Source organism: Oncorhynchus kisutch, unplaced genomic scaffold, assembly GCF_002021735.2.
Source record: "Oncorhynchus kisutch isolate 150728-3 unplaced genomic scaffold, Okis_V2 scaffold962, whole genome shotgun sequence".
Lineage (NCBI taxonomy): Eukaryota > Metazoa > Chordata > Actinopteri > Salmoniformes > Salmonidae > Oncorhynchus > Oncorhynchus kisutch.
Window position 1 is genome coordinate 80,051 of NW_022262907.1, and position 25,011 is coordinate 105,061.

General features: G+C 41.4%; 2 protein-coding genes across 2 annotated transcripts; both read left to right on the top strand.

Annotated features, from left to right (window-relative positions):
* Nucleotides 1-1,949: 1,949 nt before the first annotated feature.
* Nucleotides 1,950-10,896, top strand: LOC109881035 (zinc finger protein 135-like). The gene is made up of 3 exons (XM_031817240.1): nt 1,950-2,414; nt 4,013-4,393; nt 8,745-10,896. Exons 1-3 carry the CDS (start codon nt 2,186-2,188, stop codon nt 9,263-9,265), a joined length of 1,131 nt encoding a protein of 376 aa, XP_031673100.1. The 5' UTR covers nt 1,950-2,185; the 3' UTR covers nt 9,266-10,896.
* Nucleotides 10,897-14,855: 3,959 nt separating this feature from the next.
* On the top strand, nt 14,856-19,655 carry LOC109881032 (zinc finger protein 250-like). Its single transcript, XM_020473206.2, has 2 exons — nt 14,856-15,189; nt 18,022-19,655. The coding sequence occupies exons 1-2, from the start codon at nt 14,868-14,870 to the stop codon at nt 18,876-18,878; spliced, it is 1,179 nt and encodes a 392-aa protein (XP_020328795.1). The 5' UTR covers nt 14,856-14,867; the 3' UTR covers nt 18,879-19,655.
* The last annotated feature ends 5,356 nt before the right edge of the window (nt 19,656-25,011 follow it).

Below are 25,011 nucleotides of genomic sequence, written 5' to 3' on the forward strand. Positions count from 1 at the left end.
ACCTATATCCATCCTGCCCTGCCTATCTAAGGTCTTCGAAAGCCAAGTCAACAAACAGGTCACTGACCATCTCGAATCCCACCGCACCTTCTCCGCTGTGCAATCTGGTTTCCGAGCCGGTCATGGGTGCACCTCAGCCACACTCAAGGTACTCAACGATATCATAACCGCCATCGATAAAAGACAGTACTTGTGCAGCCGTCTTCATCGACCTTGCCAAGGCTTTCGACTCTGTCAATCACCATATTCTTATCGGCAGACTCAGGAGCCTCGGTTTTTCGGGTGACTGCCTTGCCTGGTTCACCAATTACTTTGCAGACAGAGTTCAGTGCGTCAAATCGGAGGGCATGCTGTCTGGTCCTCTGGCAGTCTCTATGGGGGTGCCACAGGGTTCAATTCTCGGGCCGACTCTTTTCTCTGTGTATATCAATGATGTTGCTCTTGCTGCGGGCGATTCCCTGATCCACCTCTACGCAGACGACACCATTCTATATACTTTCGGCCCGTCTTTGAACACTGTGCTATCTAACCTCCAAACAAGCTTCAATGCCATACAACACTCCTTCCGTGGCCTCCAACTGCTCTTAAACGCTAGTAAAACCAAATGCATGCTTTTCAACCGGTCGCTGCCGGCACCCGCATGCCCGACTAGCATCACCATCATAGATGGTTCCGACCTAGAATATGTGGACGTCTATAAGTACCTAGGTGTCTAGCTAGACTGCAAACTCTCCTTCCAGACTCATATCAAACATCTCCAATCGAAAATCAAATCAAGAGTCGGCTTTCTATTCCGCAACAAAGCCTCCTTCACTCACGCCGCCAAGCTTACCCTAGTAAAACTGACTATCCTACCGATCCTCGACTTCGGCGATGTCATCTACAAAATGGCTTCCAACACTCTACTCAGCAAACTGGATGCAGTCTATCACAGTGCCATCCGTTTTGTCACTAAAGCACCTTATACCACCCACCACTGCGACTTGTATGCTCTAGTCGGCTGGCCCTCGCTACATATTCGTCGCCAGACCCACTGGCTCCAGGTCATCTACAAGTCCATGCTAGGTAAAGCTCCGCCTTATCTCAGCTCACTGGTCACGATGGCAACACCCATCCGTAGCACGCGCTCCAGCAGGTGTATCTCACTGATCATCCCTAAAGCCAACACCTCATTTGGCCGCCTTTCGTTCCAGTACTCTGCTGCCTGTGACTGGAACGAATTGCAAAAATCGCTTAAGTTGGAGACTTTTATCTCCCTCACCAACTTCAAACATCAGCTATCTGAGCAGCTAACCGATCGCTGCAGCTGTACATAGTCTATTGGTAAATAGCCCACCCTTTTTCACCTACCTCATCCCCATACTGTTTTTATTTATTTACTTTTCTGCTCTTTTGCACACCAATATCTCTAACTGTACATGACCATCTGATCATTCATCACTCCAGTGTTAATCTGCAAAATTGTAATTATTTGCCTACCTCCTCATGCCTTTTGCACACATTGTATATAGACTCCCCCTTTGGTTTCTACTGTGTTATTGACTTGTTAATTGTTTACTCCATGTGTAACTCTTTGTTGTCTGCTCACACTGCTATGCTTTATCTTGGCCAGGTCGCAGTTGCAAATGAGAACTTGTTCTCAACTAGCCTACCTGGTTAAATAAAGGTGAAATAAAAAAATAAAAAATAAATCATGAACATATTCACATGTAGCTACAGGTCTGCTTTAAACTATTCTAACAGTATATATTCATAATCTACATGTTCACATGTAGCTACACGTCGGCATAGACGAAATTATTGGCTGTAAGAAGTCAGACAAAACATATTTGCTCATCTTTAAATGAATAAACAATGTAGTGAATATTTTTCTAAACTGCGTTACCCATTCCAGTCAGCTGACGGCGATATGCGACCTTCAGATTGTGACGTCATACCTAGTGGACCAAACGACACCGGAAGCTGTTTCAACAACACGGATACTGACTCATTCAAGCACCTCTTTAGCCTTGTAGCCAACATACAAACGAAAACATTAAAGCTCTTTAGACAATTTTTATGTATATTAATCTCCGTGTTTTTAACACAATACTCTTTACGTATCTACTATTTAACTTAAAGTAATTTGCTTGTTAAATGTACAAATGTGTTGATTATACCGAGTCTAGCACTAAGCTTATCGTTAATGCTAGCTAGCCCGACCATGAACTCACTGAACGACTACCCTCCTGTTAAAGAAGAGGCGGTCTGCTGGACGGAGAAAGAAGCTCTGGGGCTGAACATTGTCCTGAAAGAAGAGAAAGAACATTTTAGAGTGAAGGAGGAAGAGGAGGCTGTAACATTGAACAAAGAAGAGGATGATCTTTTGGGAGATGAAGGAAAGGAAGAGGAGACTGAAGATCTGATTAACACCAGTGAGTACGGTCTTAAAAACACAGCCAGAAACTCTGCAGTTGTTGAACTAATGTGTGGTTTTAAAGCCAAAGGGTCATTGCACCTCACCAGAACCCCAAATATAAGCTTGTAAAGCTCCGTTGTGTGTAAACAATACATGTAAACAAACACTGTATTTGACTCAACGGTTTTAAAACCATCATTTTGATCTGATGGTGGGTCCTTGCATCCACAGCTCTGTCTATGAATTAGAGATGTTCCATTTGTTCAAACCCTCAGCTACTCTCCCCTCTCTGGTTATTAGGACAGTGGAGATATAAAACGTTTAAGTACCAATAAGGAGTATGGTATTTATGGCTCTACCTTTCTCACTCATTATTATTCATGATTCATTCATGATTATCCCCCCCAAAAATGTTATTTATTTTATTTAACCAGGCAAGTCAGTAAAGAACAGATTATTTACAATGGCAGCCTACTGGGGAACAGTGGGTTGTTCAAGGGCAAAAGGGCGGGCAGAACAACAGATTTTTACCTTGTCAGCTCAGGGATTCGACCCAGCAACATTTCGGTTACTGGCCCAACTCTCTAACCACTAGGCTACCTACCGAACCCAGCAACATTTCAGTTACTGGCCCAACTCTCTAACCACTAGGCTACCTACCGAACCCAGCAACATTTCAGTTACTGGCCCAACTCTCTAACCACTAGGCTACCTAACGAACCCAGCAACATTTCAGTTACTGGCCCAACTCTCTAACCACTAGGCTACCTACCGAACCCAGCAACATTTCAGTTACTGGCCCAACTCTCTAACCACTAGGCTACCTACCGAACCCATCTAACGGCATCTAGTGGGCAAAACCCAAAGTGGGTAAATGTCAGTCAGGTGAAATTAAGATTGTAACAATGACACTCCATTATATATATATATATATATATATATCATTATTTAGACGTATTGAGGGAAAATCAAGGACTGAAAAAAAATTCTGAGTAATACATTATTTAAATTCACGAGGTGATTAGGGGACTAAACCTGATAGTATAACAATAGTAGTAATCAATGTATTTTATACAACACTTTTCATCACAAAGACCATCTCAGACTGTAAAAACTAACAATGGTCTGTGATGGTCTTCCACAGCTTCCACAGCTTCAGATGATAAGGTGTTGTTCAGTCAGGCAGTTCAGAAAGGCTGGGCAGTAGTTTAAAAGGAGGGAGCAACGATGTCACAGAGGGGGCGGTGATGTCACAGAGGGGGCGGCGATGTCACAGGGGGGGCGGCGATGTCACGGGGAGCGGCGATGTCACAGGGGGAGCGGCGATGTCACAGAGGGGGCAGCGATGTCACAGAGGGGGCAGCGATGTCACAGAGGGAGCAGCGATGTCACAGAGGGAGCAGCGATGTCACAGAGGGGGCAGCGATGTCACAGGGGGGGTAGCGATGTCACAGGGGGGGTAGCGATGTCACAGGGGGGGCAGCGATGTCACAGGGGGAGCAGCGATGTCACAGGGGAGCAGCGATGTCACAGAGGGAGCAAGTTTTATCATGTAGACGTTTTCTTCAGGTCTCTATTAAGTACTTAACTAAATAATCTGTTTGTCTTTGGCAGGAGAGAGACCAGACTTTCACTCTGACAGCGGAAAGAGTCCTTCAGTGGGACCAGACCCAGTGACACCCAAACCAGGGAGACGACACAACTGCTCCCAATGTGAAATGAGATTCTCCCTATCAGGGGACCTAAAACGGCATAAGAAAAAACACACAGGAGAAAAGCCTTTACAATGTTCCCAGTGTGGAAAGAGTTTTACCTGTTTAGGGAATCTAAATCGGCATGAGAAGATACACTCAGGGGAAAAGCCGTTCCAATGTTCCCAGTGTGAAAAGAGTTTTGCCTGGTTAAGGAGCCTGAAGAAGCATGAGAAGATACACGCAGGGGGAAAGCCTTTCCAATACCAAGGGACCAGCCAACCTTTTGATACAGGATGCAGTGGTGAGTATCAGAACCAGTGATAAAACAAGTGGTGCTGTATGGTAGATGGCATCCAAATGTTTAAGGGTAGTGACTGCCGCATTCTGGGAAACGGTGTCACCATAATCAAGAACTGTCAGGAACAGTTGACTGTACAATCTGATTTCTGCTGTTTAGGGAGAGGCAAGATAAAAAATAAAAAAAGAGGAATAACAACAAAAAAATTTAGTTTAAAGTTTAAATCCTTAAATCTTTTTAACTATCTCATCCATATGTAAAAAACACTTCTTTTTTTAAAAACATGAATTCTTTGTCAATCCAAATGCCCAGATATTTATAGGAACCCGATCGATGGAAAAACCATCCATTGAATAAATATATAGTCCATCTGAAACATCCTGGACTACAGAACAACATGTATTTAGTCTTGTCCACATTACAGTACAAGTTTTAAACCAACCAGGGCGTTCTGTTAGGTAACAAGGTCAGATAGCAGCTCTATAACATAGGCTGGCCAACAGTTGGGGCAACGGCAAGTTGAAGTTGGAAGTTTACATACACCTTAGCCAAATACATTTAAACTCAGTTTTTCACAATTCTTGACGTTTAATCCTAGTAAGAATTCCCTGTTTTGGGTCAGTTAGGATCAACACTTTATTTTTAAGAATGTGAAATGTCAGAATTATAGTAGAGAGAATGATTTATTTGAGCTTTTATTTCTTTCATCACATTCCCAGTGGGTCAGAAGTTTACATACACTCAATTAGTATTCGGTAGCATTGCCTTTAAATTGTTTAAATTCGGTCAAACTTTTTGGGTAGCCTTCCACAAGCTTCGCACAATAGGTTGGGTGAATTTTGGCCCATTCCTCCTGACAGAGCTGGTGTAACTGAGTCGGGTTTGTAGGCCTCCTTGCTCGCTCACGCTTTATCAGTTCTGCCCACAAATTTTCAATGGAATTGAGGTCAGGGCTTTGTGATGGCCACTCCAATACCTTGACTTTGTTGTCCTTAAGCCATTTTGCCACAACTTTGGAAGTATGCTTGGGGTAATTGTCCATTTGGAAGACCCATTTGCGACCAAGCTTTAACTTCCTGACTGATATCTTGATATCTTTTTCTTTCCTCATGATGTCATCTATTTTGTGAAGTGCACCAGTCCCTCCTGCCGCAAAGCACCCCCACAACATGATGCTACCACCCCCGTGCTTCACGGTTGGGATGGTATTCTTCGGCTTGCAAGCATCCCCCTTATCCGTCCAAACATAACGATGGTCATTATGGCCAAACAGTTTTATTTTTGTTTCATCAGAGCAGAGGACATTTCTCCAAAATGTACGATCTTTGTCCCCATGTGTAGTTGCAAACCGTAGTCTGGCTTTTTTATGGTGGTTTTGGAGCAGTGGCTTCTTCCTTGCTGAGCAGCCTTTCAGGTTATGTTGATATAGGACTCGTTTTACTGTGGATATAGATACTTTTGTACCGGTTTCCTCCAGCATCTTCACAAGGTCCTTTGCTGTTGTTTTGGGATTGATTTGCACTTTTTGCACCAAAGTACGTTAATCTCTAGGAGACAGAACGTGTCTCCTTCCTGAGAAGTATGACGGCTGTGTGGTCCCTTGGTGTTTATACTTACGTACTAATGTTTGTACAGATGAACGTGGTACCTTCAGGTGTTTGGAAATTGCTCCCAAGAATGAACCAGACTTGTGGAGGTCCACAATTTTTTTCTGAGGTCTTGGCTGATTTCTTTTGATTTTCCCATGATGTCAAGCAAAGAGGCACTGAGTTTGAAGGCAGGCCTTAAAATACATCCACATGTACACCTCCAATTGACTCAAATGATGTCAATTAGCTTACCAGAAGCTTCTAAAGCCATGACATCATTTTCTGTGATTTTTCAAGCTGTTTAAAGGCACAGTCAACTGTGAACTTCTGTAAACTTCTGACCCACTGGAATTGTGATACATTGAATTATAAGTGAAATAATCTGTCTGTAAACATTTGTTGGGAAAAAATGACTTGGGTCATGCACGAAGTAGATGTCCTAACCGACTTGCCAAAACTATAGTTTGTTAACAAGGAATGTGTGGAGTGGTTGAAAAAACTAGTTTTAATGACTCCAGCCTAAATGAATGTAAAACTTCCCGACTTCAACTGTGGGTGTCGTCTGCATACAGGTGACTATACAAGTTACAACAGATGGACCAGTGTTATTTACTGTAGGTCTGCATACAGGTGACTATACAAGTTACAACAGATGGACCAGTGTTATTTACTGTAGGTCTGCATACAGGTGACTATACAAGTTACAACAGATGGACCAGTGTTATTTACTGTAGGTCTGCATACAGATGACTATACAACAGATGGACCAGTGTTATTTACTGTAGGTCTGCATACAGGTGACTATACAAGTTACAACAGATGGACCAGTGTTATTTACTGTAGGTCTGCATACAGATGACTATACAAGTTACAACAGATGGACCAGTGTTATTTACTGTAGGTCTGCATACAGATGACTATACAAGTTACAACAGATGGACCAGTGTTATTTACTGTAGGTCTGCATACAGGTGACTATACAAGTTACAACAGATGGACCAGTGTTATTTACTGTAGGTCTGCATACAGGTGACTATACAAGTTACAACAGACGGACCAGTGTTATTTACTGTAGGTCTGCATACAGGTGACTATACAACAGATGGACCAGTGTTATTTACTGTCGTAAAGTATTCAGATCCCTCAACTTTTTTCACACATTTTGTTACGTTTCAGCCTTGTTCTAAACATGGATTAAATTAAATGTTTTTCCTCATCAATCTAATCACAATACCCCCATAATGACATCACAATACCCCATAATGACATCACAATGACATCACAATACCCCATAATGACATCACAATACCCCATAATGACATCACAATACCCCATAATGACATCTCAATACCCCACAATGACAAAGACAAAACCCGTTTATTTATTTTTTAATATTTGCAAATGTATTAAAAAATAACAATAATAATGATCCAGGCCTATTTCAGTCAACCTTTTGAATGAAAATGTGATGGTCAACAGTGTTGAAGGCCTTGGAAATGTCTGGAAATAAGGCAGCACAATGATGTCTGTGATCTAAGCCTGTGCTGCCCAACCCTCTTCCTGGAGATCTACTGTCCTGTAGGTTTTCAGCCCAACCCTCTTCCTGGAGATCTACTGTCCTGTAGGTTCAGCCCAACCCTCTTCCTGGAGATCTACTGTCTTGTAGGTTCAGCCCAACCCTCTTCCTGGAGATCTACTGTCCTGTAGGTTCAGCCCAACCCTCTTCCTGGAGATATACTGTCCTGTAGGTTCAGCCCAACCCTCTTCCTGGAGATATACTGTCCTGTAGGTTCAGCCCAACCCTCTTCCTGGAGATCTACTGTCCTGTAGGTTTTCAGTCCAACCCTCTTCCTGGAGATCTACTGTCCTGTAGGTTCAGTCCAATCCTCTTCCTGGAGATCTACTGTCCTGTGGGTTTTCAGCCCAACCCTCTTCCTGGAGATCTACTGTCCTGTGTTAAAGCCACCAAGTCGTTTTAACACCAGAACCACTGGGCCACAAGGGGACCCCTCCTTCAAGTTAATGGGCAGTCATTCTGTTAGTGGGCATTTCTCCTTTGCCAAGATAATCCATCTACCTGGCAGTCTTGGTGAGGGTCTTCCACAGCTTCAGATGATAAGGTGTTGTTCAGTCAGGCAGTTCAGAAAGGCTGGGCAGTTGTTTAAAAGGAGGGAGCAGCGATGTCACAGAAGGGAGCAGCGACGTCACAGAGGGGGCAGCGATGTCACAGAGGGGGCAGCGATGTCACAGAGGGGGCAGCGATGTCACAGGAGGAAGCAGCGATGTCACAGGAGGAAGCAGCGATGTCACAGAGGGAGCAGCGATGTCACAGAGGGAGCAGCGATGTCACAGAGGGAGCAGCGATGTCACAGAGGGGGGAGCAGCGATGTCACAGAGGGAGCAGCAACGATGTCACAGAGGGAGCAGCAACGATGTCACAGAGGGAGCAGCAACGATGTCACAGAGGGAGCAGCAACGATGTCACAGAGGGAGCAGCAACGATGTCACAGAGGGAGCAGCAACGATGTCACAGAGGGAGCAGCAACGATGTCACAGAGGGAGCAGCAACGATGTCACAGAGGGAGCAGCAACGATGTCACAGAGGGAGCAGCAACGATGTCACAGAGGGAGCAGCGTCAGTCAGTTACTCAGACCGGAGCTCTTCACCAGGCTCCTCCTCTAACATGGAGCCAGTTTTATCATGTAGAAGTTTTATTCAGGTCTCTATTAAGTATTTAACTAAATCATCTGTTTGTCTTTGGCAGGAGAGAGACCAGACTCTCACTCTGACAGCGGGAAGAGTCCTTCAGGGGAACCAGACCCAGTGACACCCAAACCAGCGAGACGACACCACTGCTCCTACTGTGGAAAAAGTTTTACCCGATTACTACACCTGAAATCACATGAGAGAATACATACAGGAGAAAAGCCCAACCACTGTTCCCAGTGTGAAAAGAGTTTTAGGTGGTTAACGACTCTGAAACTCCATGAGAGAACACACACACACGAAAAGCTCTACCGCTGCTCCCTGTGTGGAATGAGTTTTACCAAGTTAGGGGCCCTGAATGTGCATGACAGGACACACATAGGAGGGGATAAGCCCTACCGCTGCTCCCTGTGTGGACAGAGATTTAACCGGTTAAGACATCTGAATAAGCATGAAAGAATACATACACAGGAGGAGAAGACATACCACTGCTCTCAGTGTGGAAAGACATTTTCCCAGTCAGAGGACCTGAAAACACATGAGAGAATAGAGAGGCTGTGTTCTGACTTGTGTTTTTGACCTGACAATTAATTTTTATTATTTTTTCCTGCCAAATGAAATCATTATTGAAATAGACCTACTTTTTTGTCTTAGTTTTCATCTGGAGACTGACATGACTCTCCTGTGAGGATCCAAGGGTTTCTAACATACTCTGTTACACGGAATCATGGCTCTCTCTCCAGATATACTGTTGCCATGACTCCGGTGAGGATCCGAGGATCAGGTTACAGTGGATCAGCATTCAATAGAGGGAGGTAGGGATATGGGGTTTTTATGACACCTCACCATCGATTGGTAGGCAGCAGACTATTACAGTGGATCAGCGTCCAATAGAGGGAGGGAGGGATATGGGGGTTTTATGACACCTCACCATCGATTGGTAGGCAGCAGACTATTACAGTGGATCAGCGTCCAATGGAGGGATGGAGGGATATGGGGGTTTTATGACACCTCACCATCGATTGTAAATTATAGGCAGCAGACTATTACTTTTGGGGTCTAATTTGGGCGACTGGAATGTCTCTTTGTTACCGAGACGACCCAAAAACTTCAACATCAAACAATGGACACCGGGACAATATATTCCAACATCCGAATGTTGGGAACGATGAGAGATGGAATATGGAAAATGTAATGTCTATTTTGTGATGTCATTAAAATAGTTATAAATAGGTTTTAATGAAAGCATTAACTTCAAGAGCTTTTACTCTGTGTATATCAGGTTTACATTCTTTACGTTGTGTAGAAAATATCAAGGATAAAGAGAATGTTTTTGTGACGATAGGATTGTGATTTTAGTACTCTAACGAGATAGTAATTCTGATACCTTGCCTCGTAACTAGCCACGCCCCAGGGAGCCCGGAGAACGGGTCAGAATGACGAAAAATTCCTCCGTTTTACACGAGGGTATAAAAACATGGAGTTAAGAATGATCATATCAGACTAGGATGACTACGAGCTGTAGCTGAGGTCTACGATTAGTCATGACCCCCCCCCCCCCAGCGCAAAACGCAACACACGAAGAAGACAATGGAACCTCTTAACAATCAATGCTACGGTTAATTAGCTGTTCTTAGTGTCCTCAGGACACCACTCTGGGATCACCGACATGGCTGATTAGCCGTCCTCAGGACACCACTCTTCCAGAATGAGTGCAAAGTAATCAGACAACTAAGAAGAAGGACATTGTGACATTTTGTGGACAAATCAGAGCCTTACACCTGAGAATGACCGGAGAAGGCCAGCCGAAATAAGAAGCAACCTCCTCATCAAGTGGGAACCCGGCCCATGAAGGGCCCAACAGAGAGCCCAACTGAACCCTCCTCATCAAGCGGGAACCCGGCCCACGAAGGGCCCAACAGTGGTACCCGACAGACCTTCAGCGCGTAAATACATGAGTTATTTCTTACCCAGAATAGCGGCAGTTTGGGGCAAGGTATTAAGGGCTATACTGTGGGCGTAGTTCCCAAATGTATCCAAGTGTTGCGTCTCTTTCTTTCTCTAACTCTCCATCTTGTAACAAGTGTCATATTGTGTTAGTCCGCTAGGGACTTGTTGTCGTCGTATTAAGTATCCAATCAATAACCTATACCATGTTTGTGTATCCTATGTTATCATTTAGTTTGTTAGTAAATAAATAATCAAATTAATTTGTGTGGTACGGAAATGGTCAGTGAGACTTGGGTTTGTACCGATTTCAAGAAGTCAATGACGTTCACAATGATACTGATACGAGGAAATTATTAAATGAGTTACTGTTATGATATCTATATATTCTTGAGATAATTCGGGAGACGGTAACTCATTGTGTGACTAGCAATCCCGGATCCGGGAGAGTAATCATCGCTTCAAACGAATTAGCATAACGCAGCGGACATAAATACCCCTAGAAAATGTTCCTATTCATGAAAATCACAAATGAAATATATTGGGACACAGCTTAGCCTTTTGTTAATCACACTGTCATCTCAGATTTTCAAAATATGCGTTACAGCCAACGCTAGACAAGCATTTTTGTAAGTTTATCATGGCATAATGCTATGCTAGGCTCTGCTGGCAGCAGGCAACATTTTCACGAAAATAAGAAAAACAATCAAATGAAATAATTTACCTTTGAAGAACTTCGGATGTTTTCACTCAGGAGACTCCCAGTTAGATAGCAAATGTTCCCATGCTTGGCTGAGAAATCGACCGGAAAATGCTATCACTACAACGCCAAACGTTTTTTACAAATTGGCTCCATAATATCGACAGAAACATGGCAAACGTTGTTTAGAATCAATCCTCAAGGTGTTTTTAACATACATATTCGATAATATATCCGTCGAGGCAATTGGTTTCTCATAAGAAGCGATTGGAAAAATGGCTACCTCAGGATTTTACGCAAGATTTTCTGCGGGAGACATCAGGTGACCACTTGCTAAATGTGGTCCCTTACGGCTATTCTTCAACAGAAATGCGTAAAAAGACGTCACAATGCTGTAGACACCTTGGGGAATACGTAGAAAACGTAAGTTCATTCGTAGCTCATTCACAGCCATATAAGGAGTCATTGGCATGAGGCGGTTTAAAAAAATGCGGCACTTCCTGATTGGATTTTTATCTGGGTTTCGCCTGTAACATCAGTTCTGCTGCACTCACAGACAATATCTTTGCAGATTTGGAAACGTCAGTGTTTTCTATCCAAAGCTGTCAATTATATGCATAGTCGAGCATCTTTTCGTGACAAAATATCTTGTTTAAAACGGGAACGTTTTTCATCCAAAAAATTTAATATCGCCCCCTAGTCGTAAAAGGTTATTAAACAACTGTTCCCGTGGTGCCCCAAATTCCTAATGAGTTAATTGTTTCATGATTAATATAATTGAGTATCAATTCAATATAGTTTGATCAAATAAATAACAGTCATCAGATTAATGATAGTAACGTCACGGCAAATGATGAATACAAAACAATGCGTTTTGATTATGAACTTTAATGCGTTGGCATACAAGTATAAACCCTCTGTTGTTCATTATATTCTGGGGATATTGCTCTCTATATATAGATGAATGGAGTTTTTGCATTTCTTGATTCTAACCTTTAAACCTCTTGAATTTAATGTTTGACACAGTATACTGCAGTTATATTTCACCCTGACTGCCATTTTGTTTCGCGAGGGGCAGTCATGAAGTCATACAATGCCTTCGGAAAGTATTCAGACCCCCAAGGCATTTTTCCACATTTTGTTACCTTACAACCTTAGAGTATACCTATTTATCACCTCTTCAGCCCAGAGAGAGTATACATATTTATCACCTCTTCAACCCAGAGAGAGAGTATACCTATGTATCACCTCTTCAACCCAGAGAGAGAGAGTATACCTATTTATCACCTCTTCAACCCAGAGAGACAGAGTATACCTATTTATCACCTCTTCAACCCAGAGAGAGAGAGAGAGAGAGTATACCTATGTATCACCTCTTCAACCCAGAGAGAGAGAGTATACCTATTTATCACCTCTTCAACCCAGAGAGAGAGAGTATACCTATGTATCACCTCTTCAACCCAGAGAGAGAGTATACCTAATTATCACCTCTTCAACCCAGAGAGAGAGAGTATACCTATTTATCACCTCTTCAACCCAGAGAGAGAGTATACCTATGTATCACCTCTTCAACCCAGAGAGAGAGAGTATACCTATTTATCACCTCTTCAACCCAGAGAGAGAGAGTATACCTATTTATCACCTCTTCAACCCAGAGAGAGTATACCTATTTATCACCTCTTCAACCCAGAGAGAGAGAGAGTATACCTATTTATCGCCTCTTCAATCCAGAGAGAGAGAGTATATCTATTTATCACCTCTTCAACCCAGAGAGAGAGAGAGAGAGAGAGTATACCTATGTATCACCTCTTCAACCCAGAGAGAGAGTATACCTATGTATCACCTCTTCAACCCAGAGAGAGAGAGAGTATTCCTATTTATCACCTCTACAACCCAGAGAGAGAGAGAGAGAGAGAGTATACCTATTTATCACCTCTTCAACCCAGAGAGAGAGTATACCTATTTATCACCTCATCAACCCAGAGAGAGAGTATACCTATTTATCACCTCTTCAACCCAGAGAGTATACCTATTTATCACCTCTTCAACCCAGAGAGAGAGTATACCTATTTATCACCTCATCAACCCAGAGAGAGAGAGAGTATACCTATTTATCACCTCTTCAGACTAGAAGGGTTCATGCAGATTCTTGGTAGATAGGTAGTTTGAGGGTCAAGGAGCTATTGAAATTTGAAAGTTTACAAAATTCACGTAAAATCGTGTGAGATTAGAATTTTTTTACTAGGCCAGTCAGTTAAGAACAAATTCTTATTTTCAATAGCGGCCTAGGAACAGTGGGTGTGTGTTCAGGGGCAGAACGACAGATTTTGTACCTTGTCAGCTTGGGGATTTGAACTTGCAACCTTTCGGTTACTAGTCCAATGCTCTAACCACTAGGCTACCCTGCCGCCCCAATTGACCAACTAAAGGGTGTGCAATGTGTAGGCCCATTGAAGGGACATTCTGAACCTTGTTTGAAGTCACTAGGTCACATGACCAAGGCAATATTTAATTGTTTAAAAAAATATACAGTGGGGCAAAAAAAGTATTTAGTCAGCCACCAATTGTGCAAGTTCTCCCACTTAAAAAGATGAGATAGGCCTGTAATTTTCATCATAGGTACACTTCAACTATGACAGACAAAAGGAGGAAAAAAATCCAGAAAATCACTGTAGGATTTTTTATGAATTTATTTGCAAATTATGGTGGAAAATAAGTATTTGGACAATAACAAAAGTTTATCACAATACTTTGTTATATACCCTTTGTTGGCAATGACAGAGGTCGTTGTTGTATGAAAATAGGATGCTGTTGTTTTGATAACAACATTGATAAATTGTTGACTTAAAAAAACATTCACCATCTCATGAATCTTACCATCAGTATTTTTCCACCATGTCAGATTGTAAAATGTGCTGATTGTAAAAAAAAAGGATTTAATTAATGGAACATATTTCTGTCTGAATGGAAATAAAATGTGGAAAGCCTGCACCATTGTTGGACAATCATTATATACATCTACATATAGAGGGCTTTGCGTTTGCTCCACAAATCACCTAGCAACCGCACCAGGCGCCATGTTGGATGTTGTTATTCGTCTTTAAGGCGACGCTGCCGAGTGTGACGTCTAATCTAGTGGACGGGCCGCTTCTTTATTAACAACAGCTTGTTGAGCTATCTCGGTAGCTTGCTAGGCAACATAGCCGAAACATTGGAGCTCTTTAGACGCGTTCAGTGTATATTTTTCTGTGTTTTAAAACATACTTCTTTCGTATAGCTAGTTGCCCCATTTAATTTCATATGTACGTTGTAAATCGGGTAGCTAGCTGGCTGGATAAATTAGATTAGCTCCAGGCTAGTCGTTAATGCTAACCCGCTAGCTAGCTAACCTCCCAGACCATGAGTTCACTAAGCTACTCTCCTCCTGTTAAAGAAGAGGAGGTCTGCTGGACGGAGAAAGAAGCTCTGGGGATGAACATTGTCATGAAAGAAGAAGAGGATGTTAAAGTAAAAGGAGAGGAAGAAGCTTTCAGAATGAAAAAGGAGGAAGAGGAGGCTATCAGTATCACATTGAAAGAAGAGGATGATGTTACAGTGAAAGAAGAGGGAGAACATTTTAGAGTGGAAGATGAAGAGGGGATAGAGACTGTCACATTGAAAGAGGAGGATGATGTTACAGTGAAAGAAGAGGGAGAACATTTTAGAGTGGAAGATGAAGAGGGGATAGAGATTGTCACAGTGGAAGAAGAGAAAGAACCCTTTGTAGTGGCAGAGGAGGCTATCTTAAGAAAAGAGGAGGAAGAAGTTTTGGGAGATGAAGAGGAAGGAGAGGAGACTGAAGATCTGATTAACACCAGTGAGTACCGTCTTAAAAGCAGGGCCACAAACTGCCCTTATTGAATTAATATATCGTTTTAATATCTGGCTCTGGGCCTCGCCATTGATTCTTGGAGAATACAATTTATAAATGTCCACTGAACTCCGAACCCAAAATATAAGCTTGTTTTACTCCTTTGTTTGTGAACAATGTAATTGTAAAATAACACTGTATATCCTCAAAACATGGAGGCACTGAGACACTGACCACAACCACAAAGATACTGACCACAACTACTGACTACCACAGAATTCACCTACTGACTACAGATACTGACCACAACTACTGACTACCACAGACCACACCTACCTATAACCAGTCACTACCACTACTATAACCAGTCACTACCACTACTATAACCAGTCACTACCACTACTATAACCAGACACTACCACTACTATAACCAGACACTACCACTACTATAACCAGACACTACCACTACTATAACCAGTCACTACCACTACTATAACCAGTCACTACCACTACTATAACCAGACACTACCACTACTATAACCAGTCACTACCACTACTACTGCAGACACTACCACTACTATAACCAGTTACTACCATTACTATAACCAGTCACTACCACTACTATAACCAGTCACTACCACTACTATAACCAGTCACTACCACTACTATAACCAGTCACTACCACTACTATAACCAGTCACAACCACTACTATAACCAGTCACTACCACTACTATAACCAGACACTACCACTACTATAACCAGTCACTACCACTACTACTGCAGACACTACCACTACTATAACCAGTCACTACCACTACTATAACCAGTCACTACCACTACTACTGCAGACACTACCACTACTATAACCAGTCACTACCACTACTATAACCAGTCACTACCACTGCTATAACCAGTCACTACCACTACTATAACCAGTCACTACCACTACTATAACTACCACTACCACTACTATAACCAGTCACTACCACTACTATAACCAGTCACTACCACTACTATAACCAGACACCAGTCGCTGCGGTTGTGGGCGGTGCAGCTGCGGTTGTGGGCGGTGCAGCTGCGGTTGTGGGCGGAGCCCTGCGGTTGTGGGCGGTGCCCTGCTGTTGTGGGTGGTGCAGCTGCCGTACCAGGTGGTGATACAGCTCGAATGCCCAACACCCATTGAATATGGCCGCTGTCAGTAAATGTTGGCAAAGAAGCATAATTGAAGTCGTAAAATGTCTAACTAGTTGTGTGTTATGCTAACTAGCTAGCAAGAGGTTGCATAGCAACAGCATCAACTTCCGATAGACGGGAAAAGCTCTAGTACGCTAATCTGAAAGGAAACAATTAGTTTAGAGTATCCTAAAATGAACTAATAGTATATACTCAAGTATGTAGTTACAGTATACTACAAATAACTAATAGTATGTAGTATATACTCATTAAGTATGTAGTTACAGTCTACTACAAATAACTAATAGTATGTAGTATATACTCATTATGTAGTTACAGTATACTACAATTAACTAATAGTATGTAGTATATACTCATTAAGTATGTAGTTACAGTCTACTACAAATAACTAATAGTATGTAGTATATACTCATTATGTAGTTACAGTATACTACAATTAACTAATAGTATGTAGTATATACTCATTATGTAGTTACAGTATACTACAATTAACTAATAGTATGTAGTATATACTCATTAAGTATGTAGTTAGTCTACTACAAATACCTAATAGTATGTAGTATATACTCATTAAGTATGTAGTTAGTCTATATACTACTAATAGTATGTAGTATATACTCATTATGTAGTTACAGTATACTACAATTAACTAATAGTATGTAGTATATACTCATTAAGTATGTAGTTAGTCTACTACAAATACCTAATAGTATGTAGTATATACTCATTAAGTATGTAGTTAGTCTCCTACAATTAACTAATAGTATGTAGTATATACTCATTAAGTATGTAGTTACAGTATACAACAAATACCTAATAGTATGTAGTATATACTCATTAAGTATGTAGTTACAGTCTACTACAATTAACTAATAGTATGTAGTATATACTCATTAAGTATGTACAATTAACTACAATTAACTAAGAGTATGTAGTATATACTCATTAAGTATGTAGTTACAGTCTACTACAATTAACTAATAGTATGTAGTATATACTCATTATGTAGTTACAGTATACTACAAATAACTAATAGTATGTAGTATATACTCATTAAGTATGTAGTTACAGTATACTACAAATAACTAATAGTATGTAGTATATACTCATTAAGTATGTCGTTACAGTCTACTACAATTAACTAATAGTATGTCGTATATACTCATTATGTATGTCGTTACAGTATGTTAACATGGGTATTCAAACACAGCTATTGTATAATATTCTGCAATGTATTTGTAATGCCATTATATTAAAGGCGAAACATACCTACATTCAATAACATTTATAAATAGTTTGAAACCAAGCTAAGGTGGCAGAATACTGTATCCTATACTGACTAGTCTAATACATGTATCCTATACTGACTAGTCTATTTATCCATTAGGTCTAATACATGTATCCTATACTGACTAGTCTAATACATGTATCCTATACTGACTAGTCTATTTATCCATTAGGTCTAATACATGCTTCACAATAGTCAAGTTGAATAGTGTTTTTATTGGCCTACAAAGCACTACAGACACTATTTTATTGGGGGATCTAGTCTGGATTAAAACTCATAGGAAGACCGTTTTATCATTTGGAGATTTCATTCAGGTCTCTCTGTTTAACTAAAATAATCTGTTTGTCTTTGGCAGGAGAGAGACCAGACTCCCACTCTGACAGCAGGAAGAGTCCTTCAGGGGAACCAGACCCAGTGACACCCAAACCAGCGAGACCACACCACTGCTCCCACTGTGGAAAGAGTTTTAGTTGGTTAGGGTACCTAAAACAGCACGAGAGAAAACACACAGGAGAAAAGCCTTTCCAATGTTCCCAGTGTGGAAAGAGATTTACCTGGTTAGGAAGCCTAAGGGAGCATAAGAGAATACACTCTGGAGAGAAACCGTTCCACTGTTCCCAGTGTGGAATGACTTTCGCCTGGTTAGGGAGCCTGAAAACCCATGAGAGTTCACACACAGGGGAAAAACCTTTCCAATGTTCCCAGTGTGGAAAGCGTTTTACCCAGTTAGGGAGGCTGAAGGAGCATGAGAAGATACACACAGGGGAAAAGCCTTTCCAATGCTCCCTGTGCGGAAAGAGTTTTACCAAGTTAGGGGCTCTGAAGGAGCATGAGAAGATACACACAAGGGGAAAGCCTTTCCAATGCTCCCTTTGTGGAAAGAATTTTACCCGCTTAGGGAACCTAAAAGAGCATGAGACAAAACACACACAAGAAAAGCCCTACCAATGCTCCCTGTGCGGAAAGAGTTTTACCAAGTTAGGGGCCCTGAATAGGCATGACAGGACACACACAGGAGGGGATAAGACGTACTACTGCTCCCTGTGTGGAAAGACATTTAACCGATTAAGACATCTGAATAAGCATGAAAGAATACATAGACAGGAGGAGAAGACATACCACTGCTCTCAGTGTGGAAAGACATTTTCTCAGTCAGAGGACCTGAAATCACATGAGAGAATAGAGAGACTGTGTTCCGACTTAAGTTTTTGACTGAGAATTTGTGTTTTTGTTCATGCCAAATGAAATCATTTTGTTTATATGAAATCATAAAAAATATGCCAACTTAAAAATAAAAAAAAGTGTATCTGGAGACCTGATCTAAAATCAGATTAAACACAATTTGTATTTTGTTTTGATTATGAACTTTAATGGATACAACTATAAACACTCTGTTGTTCATTATAATTGGGGGATATTATTATATAGATTAATGGAGTTTTGCATTTCTTGATTCTAACCTTAAACCTCTGGGATTTGATGTGATCTGGCTTTTCACTAAATTAATTTGATTGAATACATGATTTAGATATTGCACCATGTAAATTATGGAATAAATTAATAGAATGAGCATTTCTTGATTTTGAACATTGAAACCTCTTGAATTGAGTCGTTTTGTTTCATTGAGTTAATTTGTTTACTAGTCGTCAAGATAAAGGACGATGAAAATGTGATGGCGTTTTTATAACAACATTGATGAGTTGTTGACATGAAAAACATGAATGTTCCCATCCACTATGTAGAAGCAGTATAGAGCTAGTTGTTAATTTGATATTATCTGTTGACTGAATGAATCAGAATTGGCATAGAATACAGATGTGTAGTAGATGTGAAGTTTATATACAAATTCTCACTCATCAAAAGTTCATTGATGAACCAAAGCTTCTCTTTGTAAGTCTCAATATAATATTAAACTTTTGAAAGAAACTTTGTCTGAAAATCAAATATTTTCCTCAACTGAGTTACCCACTCCAGACAAAAGATGGCGATGTTCCTAGCGTGACGTATAATCTAGTGGACGGGACGCTTCTTTGTCTTTATTTAGTACCAATACTCCCTTTACCCTGTCTAACTAGTACCAATACTCCCGTTACCCTGTCTAACTAGTACCAATACTCCCATTACCCTGTCTAACTAGTACCAATACTCCCTTTACCCTGTCTAACTAGTACCAATACTCCCTTTACCCTGTCTAACTAGTACCAATACTCCCATTACCCTGTCTAACTAGTACCAATACTCCCTTTACCCTGTCTAACTAGTACCAATACTCCCTTTACCCTGTCTAACTAGTACCAATACTCCCTTTACCCTGTCTAACTAGTACCAATACTCCCTTACCCTGTCTAACTAGTACCAATACTCCCGTTACCCTGTCTAACTAGTACCAATACTCCCGTTACCCTGTCTAACTAGTACCAATACTCCCGTTACCCTGTCTAACTAGTACCAATACTCCCGTTACCCTGTCTAACTAGTACCAATACTCCCGTTACCCTGTCTAACTAGTACCAATACTCCGTTACCCTGTCTAACTAGTACCAATACTCCCGTTACCCTGTCTAACTAGTACCAATACTCCCGTACCCTGTCTAACTAGTACCAATACTCCCGTTACCCTGTCTAACTAGTACCCAATACTCCCGTTACCCTGTCTAACTAGTACCAATACTCCCTTTACCCTGTCTAACTAGTACCAATACTCCCTTTACCCTGTCTAACTAGTACCAATACTCCCTTTACCCTGTCTAACTAGTACCAATACTCCCTTTACCCTGTCTAACTAGTACCAATACTCCCTTTACCCTGTCTAACTAGTACCAATACTCCCTTTACCCTGTCTAACTAGTACCAATACTCCCTTTACCCTGTCTAACTAGTACCAATACTCCCTTTACCCTGTCTAACTAGTACCAATACTCCCTTTACCCTGTCTAACTAGTACCAATACTCCCTTTACCCTGTCTAACTAGTACCAATACTCCCTTTACCCTGTCTAACTAGTACCAATACTCCCTTTACCCTGTCTAACTAGTACCAATACTCCCTTTACCCTGTCTAACTAGTACCAATACTCCCTTTACCCTGTCTAACTAGTACCAATACTCCCTTTACCCTGTCTAACTAGTACCAATACTCCCTTTACCCTGTCTAACTAGTACAATACTCCCTTTACCCTGTCTAACTAGTACAATACTCCTTTACCCTGTCTAACTAGTACCAATACTCCCTTACCCTGTCTAACTAGTACCAATACTCCCTTTACCCTGTCTAACTAGTACCAATACTCCCTTTACCCTGTCTAACTAGTACCAATACTCCTTTACCTGTCTAACTAGTACAATACTCCTTTACCCTGTCTAACTAGTACCAATACTCCCTTTACCCTGTCTAACTAGTACCAATACTCCTTTACGCCTGTCTAACTAGTACCAATACTACCACCTTTACCTGTCTAACTAGTACCATACTCCGTTACCCCTGTTCTAACTAGTACCAATACTCCCTTTACCCTGTCTAACTAGTACCAATACTCGTTGCCCCTGTCTAACTAGTAACCAATACTCCCTTTACCCTGTCTAACTAGTACCAATAACTCCTTTACCCTGTCTAACTAGTACCAATACTCCCTTTACCCCTGTCTAACTAGTACCAATACTCCCCTTAAATTACCTAATCTTTTTCCTGTCTAACTACTTATACCAATATCCCTTTACCCTGTCTAACTAGTACCAAATACTCCCTTTACCCTGTCTACCTAGTAAATACTCCTTTACCCTGTCTAACTAGTACCAATACTCCCTTTACCCTGGTCTAACTTAATACCAATAACTCCCCTTTACCCTGTCTAACTAGTACCAATACTCCCGTTACCCTGTCTAACTAGTACCAATACTCCCTTTACCCTGTCTAACTAGTACCAATACTCCCTTTACCCTGTCTAACTAGTACCAATACTCCCTTTACCCTGTCTAACTAGTACCAATACTCCCTTTACCCTGTCTAACTAGTACCAATACTCCCTTTACCCTGTCTAACTAGTACCAATACTCCCTTTACCCTGTCTAACTAGTACCAATACTCCCTTTACCCTGTCTAACTAGTACCACTACTCCCTTTACCCTGTCTAACTAGTACCAATACTCCTTTTGCCCTGTCTAACTAGTACCAATACTCCCTTTACCCTGTCTAACTATTACCAATACTCCCTTTCATGATGTCCTCCCACAATCTGCCCTGTCTAACTAGTACCAATACTCCGTTTACCCTGTCTAACTAGTACCAATACTCCCTTTCATGATGTCCTCCCACAATCTGCCCTGTCTAACTAGTACCAATACTCCCTTTACCCTGTCTAACTAGTACCAATACTCTCTTTACCCTGTCTAACTATTACCAATACTCCCTTTACCCTGTCTAACTAGTACCAATACTCCCGTTACCCTGTCTAACTAGTACCAATACTCCCTTTACCCTGTCTAACTAGTACCAATACTCTCTTTACCCTGTCTAAACTAGTACAATACTCCCGTTACCCTGTCTAACTAGTACCAATACTCCCGTTACCCTGTCTAACTAGTACCAATACTCCCGTTACCCTGTCTAACTAGTACCAATACTCCCGTTACCCTGTCTAACTAGTACCAATACTCCCGTTACCTGTCTAACTAGTACCAATACTCCCGTTACCCTGTCTAACTAGTACCAATACTCCCTTTACCCTGTCTAACTAGTACCAATACTCCCTTTACCCTGTCTAACTAGTACCAATACTCCCTTTACCCTGTCTAACTAGTACCAATACTCCCTTACCCTGTCAACTAGTACCAATACTCCCTTTACCCTGTCTAACTAGTACCAATCCTACCCTTTACCCTGTCTAAACTAGTACCAATACTCCCTTTACCCTGTCTAACTAGTACCAATACTCCCTTTACCCTGTCTAACTAGTACCAATACTCCCTTTACCCTGTCTAACTAGTACCAATACTCCCGTTACCCTGTCTAACTAGTACCAATACTCCCTTTACCCTGTCTAACTAGTACCAATACTCCGTTGCCCTGTCTAACTAGTACCAATACTCCCTTTACCCTGTCTAACTAGTACCAATACTCCCTTTACCCTGTCTAACTAGTACCAATACTCCCTTTACCCTGTCTAACTAGTACCAATACTCCCTTTACCCTGTCTAACTAGTACCAATACTCCCTTTACCCTGTCTAACTAGTACCAATACTCCTTTTGCTGACAGCTGGAGCAGAACATCCTTTCACCCTGCTTCCATTGCTGTTATTTGGAGAATGAGTTTTTAATTTACAATGATAAATAGGCCTACATCAAGATAAGAAGCTAATATGAAGTTAACTAGTTGATGATATTTCACTTAGCTATAGTATGTATAGTTGACTAGATAGCTAGCTAACAAGCAGCTCATTAGTCTACACTGTGGCCTGCTGCAGATAGCTAGCTAACAAGCAGCTCATTAGCCTACACTGTGGCCTGCTGCAGATAGCTAGCTAACAAGCAGCTCGTTAGCCTACACAGTGGCCTGCTGCAGATAGCTAGCTCACAATACAGCGTTTAACATTTCCCAAAGGTATTTACTTACTTTATAGGTTCACTCCTACGCCCACGACATGAACACCATGCTGTATATGACGGCTGGCAGTTTGCACCTGCCGCTGTCTGTCTGGGATGGAAGGGTCCCTGGTATTGTCCTTAAGCTAAAATAAATTAGCATATACACACACCCACAGTCAATGTCAAAATTAATTTGATAAAATCCTTCTTATATCAGCATCTTGTATTTATTACGGAACCCTATTAGCTGTTACCAAGGCAACAGTTCCTGGGTTCCAGCAACATAAGACAGTTCTATTTCATAACACCTTTACGCAACACATTGTGTTGTTTCCTCAGGCGACCACTCCACCGCCACGTCCATGTGTATTTATTAAGGATCCCCATTAGTTCTGCCAAGGTAGAAACGACTCTTATCTTGGGGTCCAGCAAAAATTAAGACAGTTATACCATTTTTTTTTTTTAACAATACATTCATTACAGATTTCACAACACACTAAGTGTGTGCCCTCTGGCTACTACACTACAACACAAAATCCATGTGTTTGTGTATATAGTGTGTACGTTATTGTGTATGCATGTGTCTCTTTTCACAGTCCCCACTGTTCCATAAGGTATATTTTCATCGGTTTAAAAAAAATATTATTTTACTGCTTACATGACTTACCTGATGTGAAATATACTGTAGTTCCATGTAGTCATGGCTGTATGTAGTACTGTGCGCCTCCCATAGTCTGTTCGGGACTTGGGAACTGTGAAGAGACCTCTTGTGGCATGTCTTGTGGGGTATGGGTGGGTGTCTGAGCTGTGTGCCAGTAGTTCAAACAGACAGCTCGGTGCTTTAAACATGTCAATACCTCTCATAAATACAAGTAGTGATGAAGTCGATCTCTCCTCCACTTTGAGCCAGGAGAGATTGACATGCATATTATTAATGTTAGCTCTCTGTGTACATTTAAGGGCCAGCCGTGCCGCCCAGTTCTGAGCCAATTGCAATTTTCAAAAGTCATTTTTTGTGGCACCGGACCACAAGACTGAACAGGAGTCAAGGTGCGATAAAACTAGAGCCTGTAGGACTTGCCTTGTTGATAGTGTTGTTAAGAAGGCAGAGCATTGCTTTATTATGGACAGACTTCCACAGCTACTGTTGTACATTATTCATTACAATATCAAATCTCATGTATCCTATGGAGAAGAGAAGGGTAACGGTCATTGTTTCAGTCACTGATACGGTTGTATAGCCGTGGATTAGGGTGAGGAATGTGGGCCGAGGTCAGATGAAGTGAGAAGGAACAGTCACCACTTAAGTTCCTGCCTAGCAACAGAGATGTAATTGGCTGTCCAGAGGTGACTGGAGGCCAAAGATCCAGCTGGAAGAAGAGTATAATTCTATGTTCCTCTGTGTAAACAGCTGTTTGACCCAGTGGGTAAATAAACTTGGTTTGAGCTTTTTGACTAGTTGTCCGTTTGTTTGTTTTTTCCCTCCGTTTGTCAGAACACTAGAACACTAGGGAACACTACATTAGCAGCTCATTTCAGTTAGCTATAGGAATGTTGTATGCAGGCTAACATTTTCCATGATATATTTACTTACTTGACTAGGTTCTCCCACTGCCTACGTTCTCTGGGGTCCTTAGAAAAAAAAATGAAATAATGGGCAGTCTTTCCGATAGTCGAAACGCAGCCAGTCATGACATGGCATGGCATGGCGCCTGGTGCGGTTGCTAGGTGATTTGTGACGCAAACGCCTACGTTCTCTGGGGT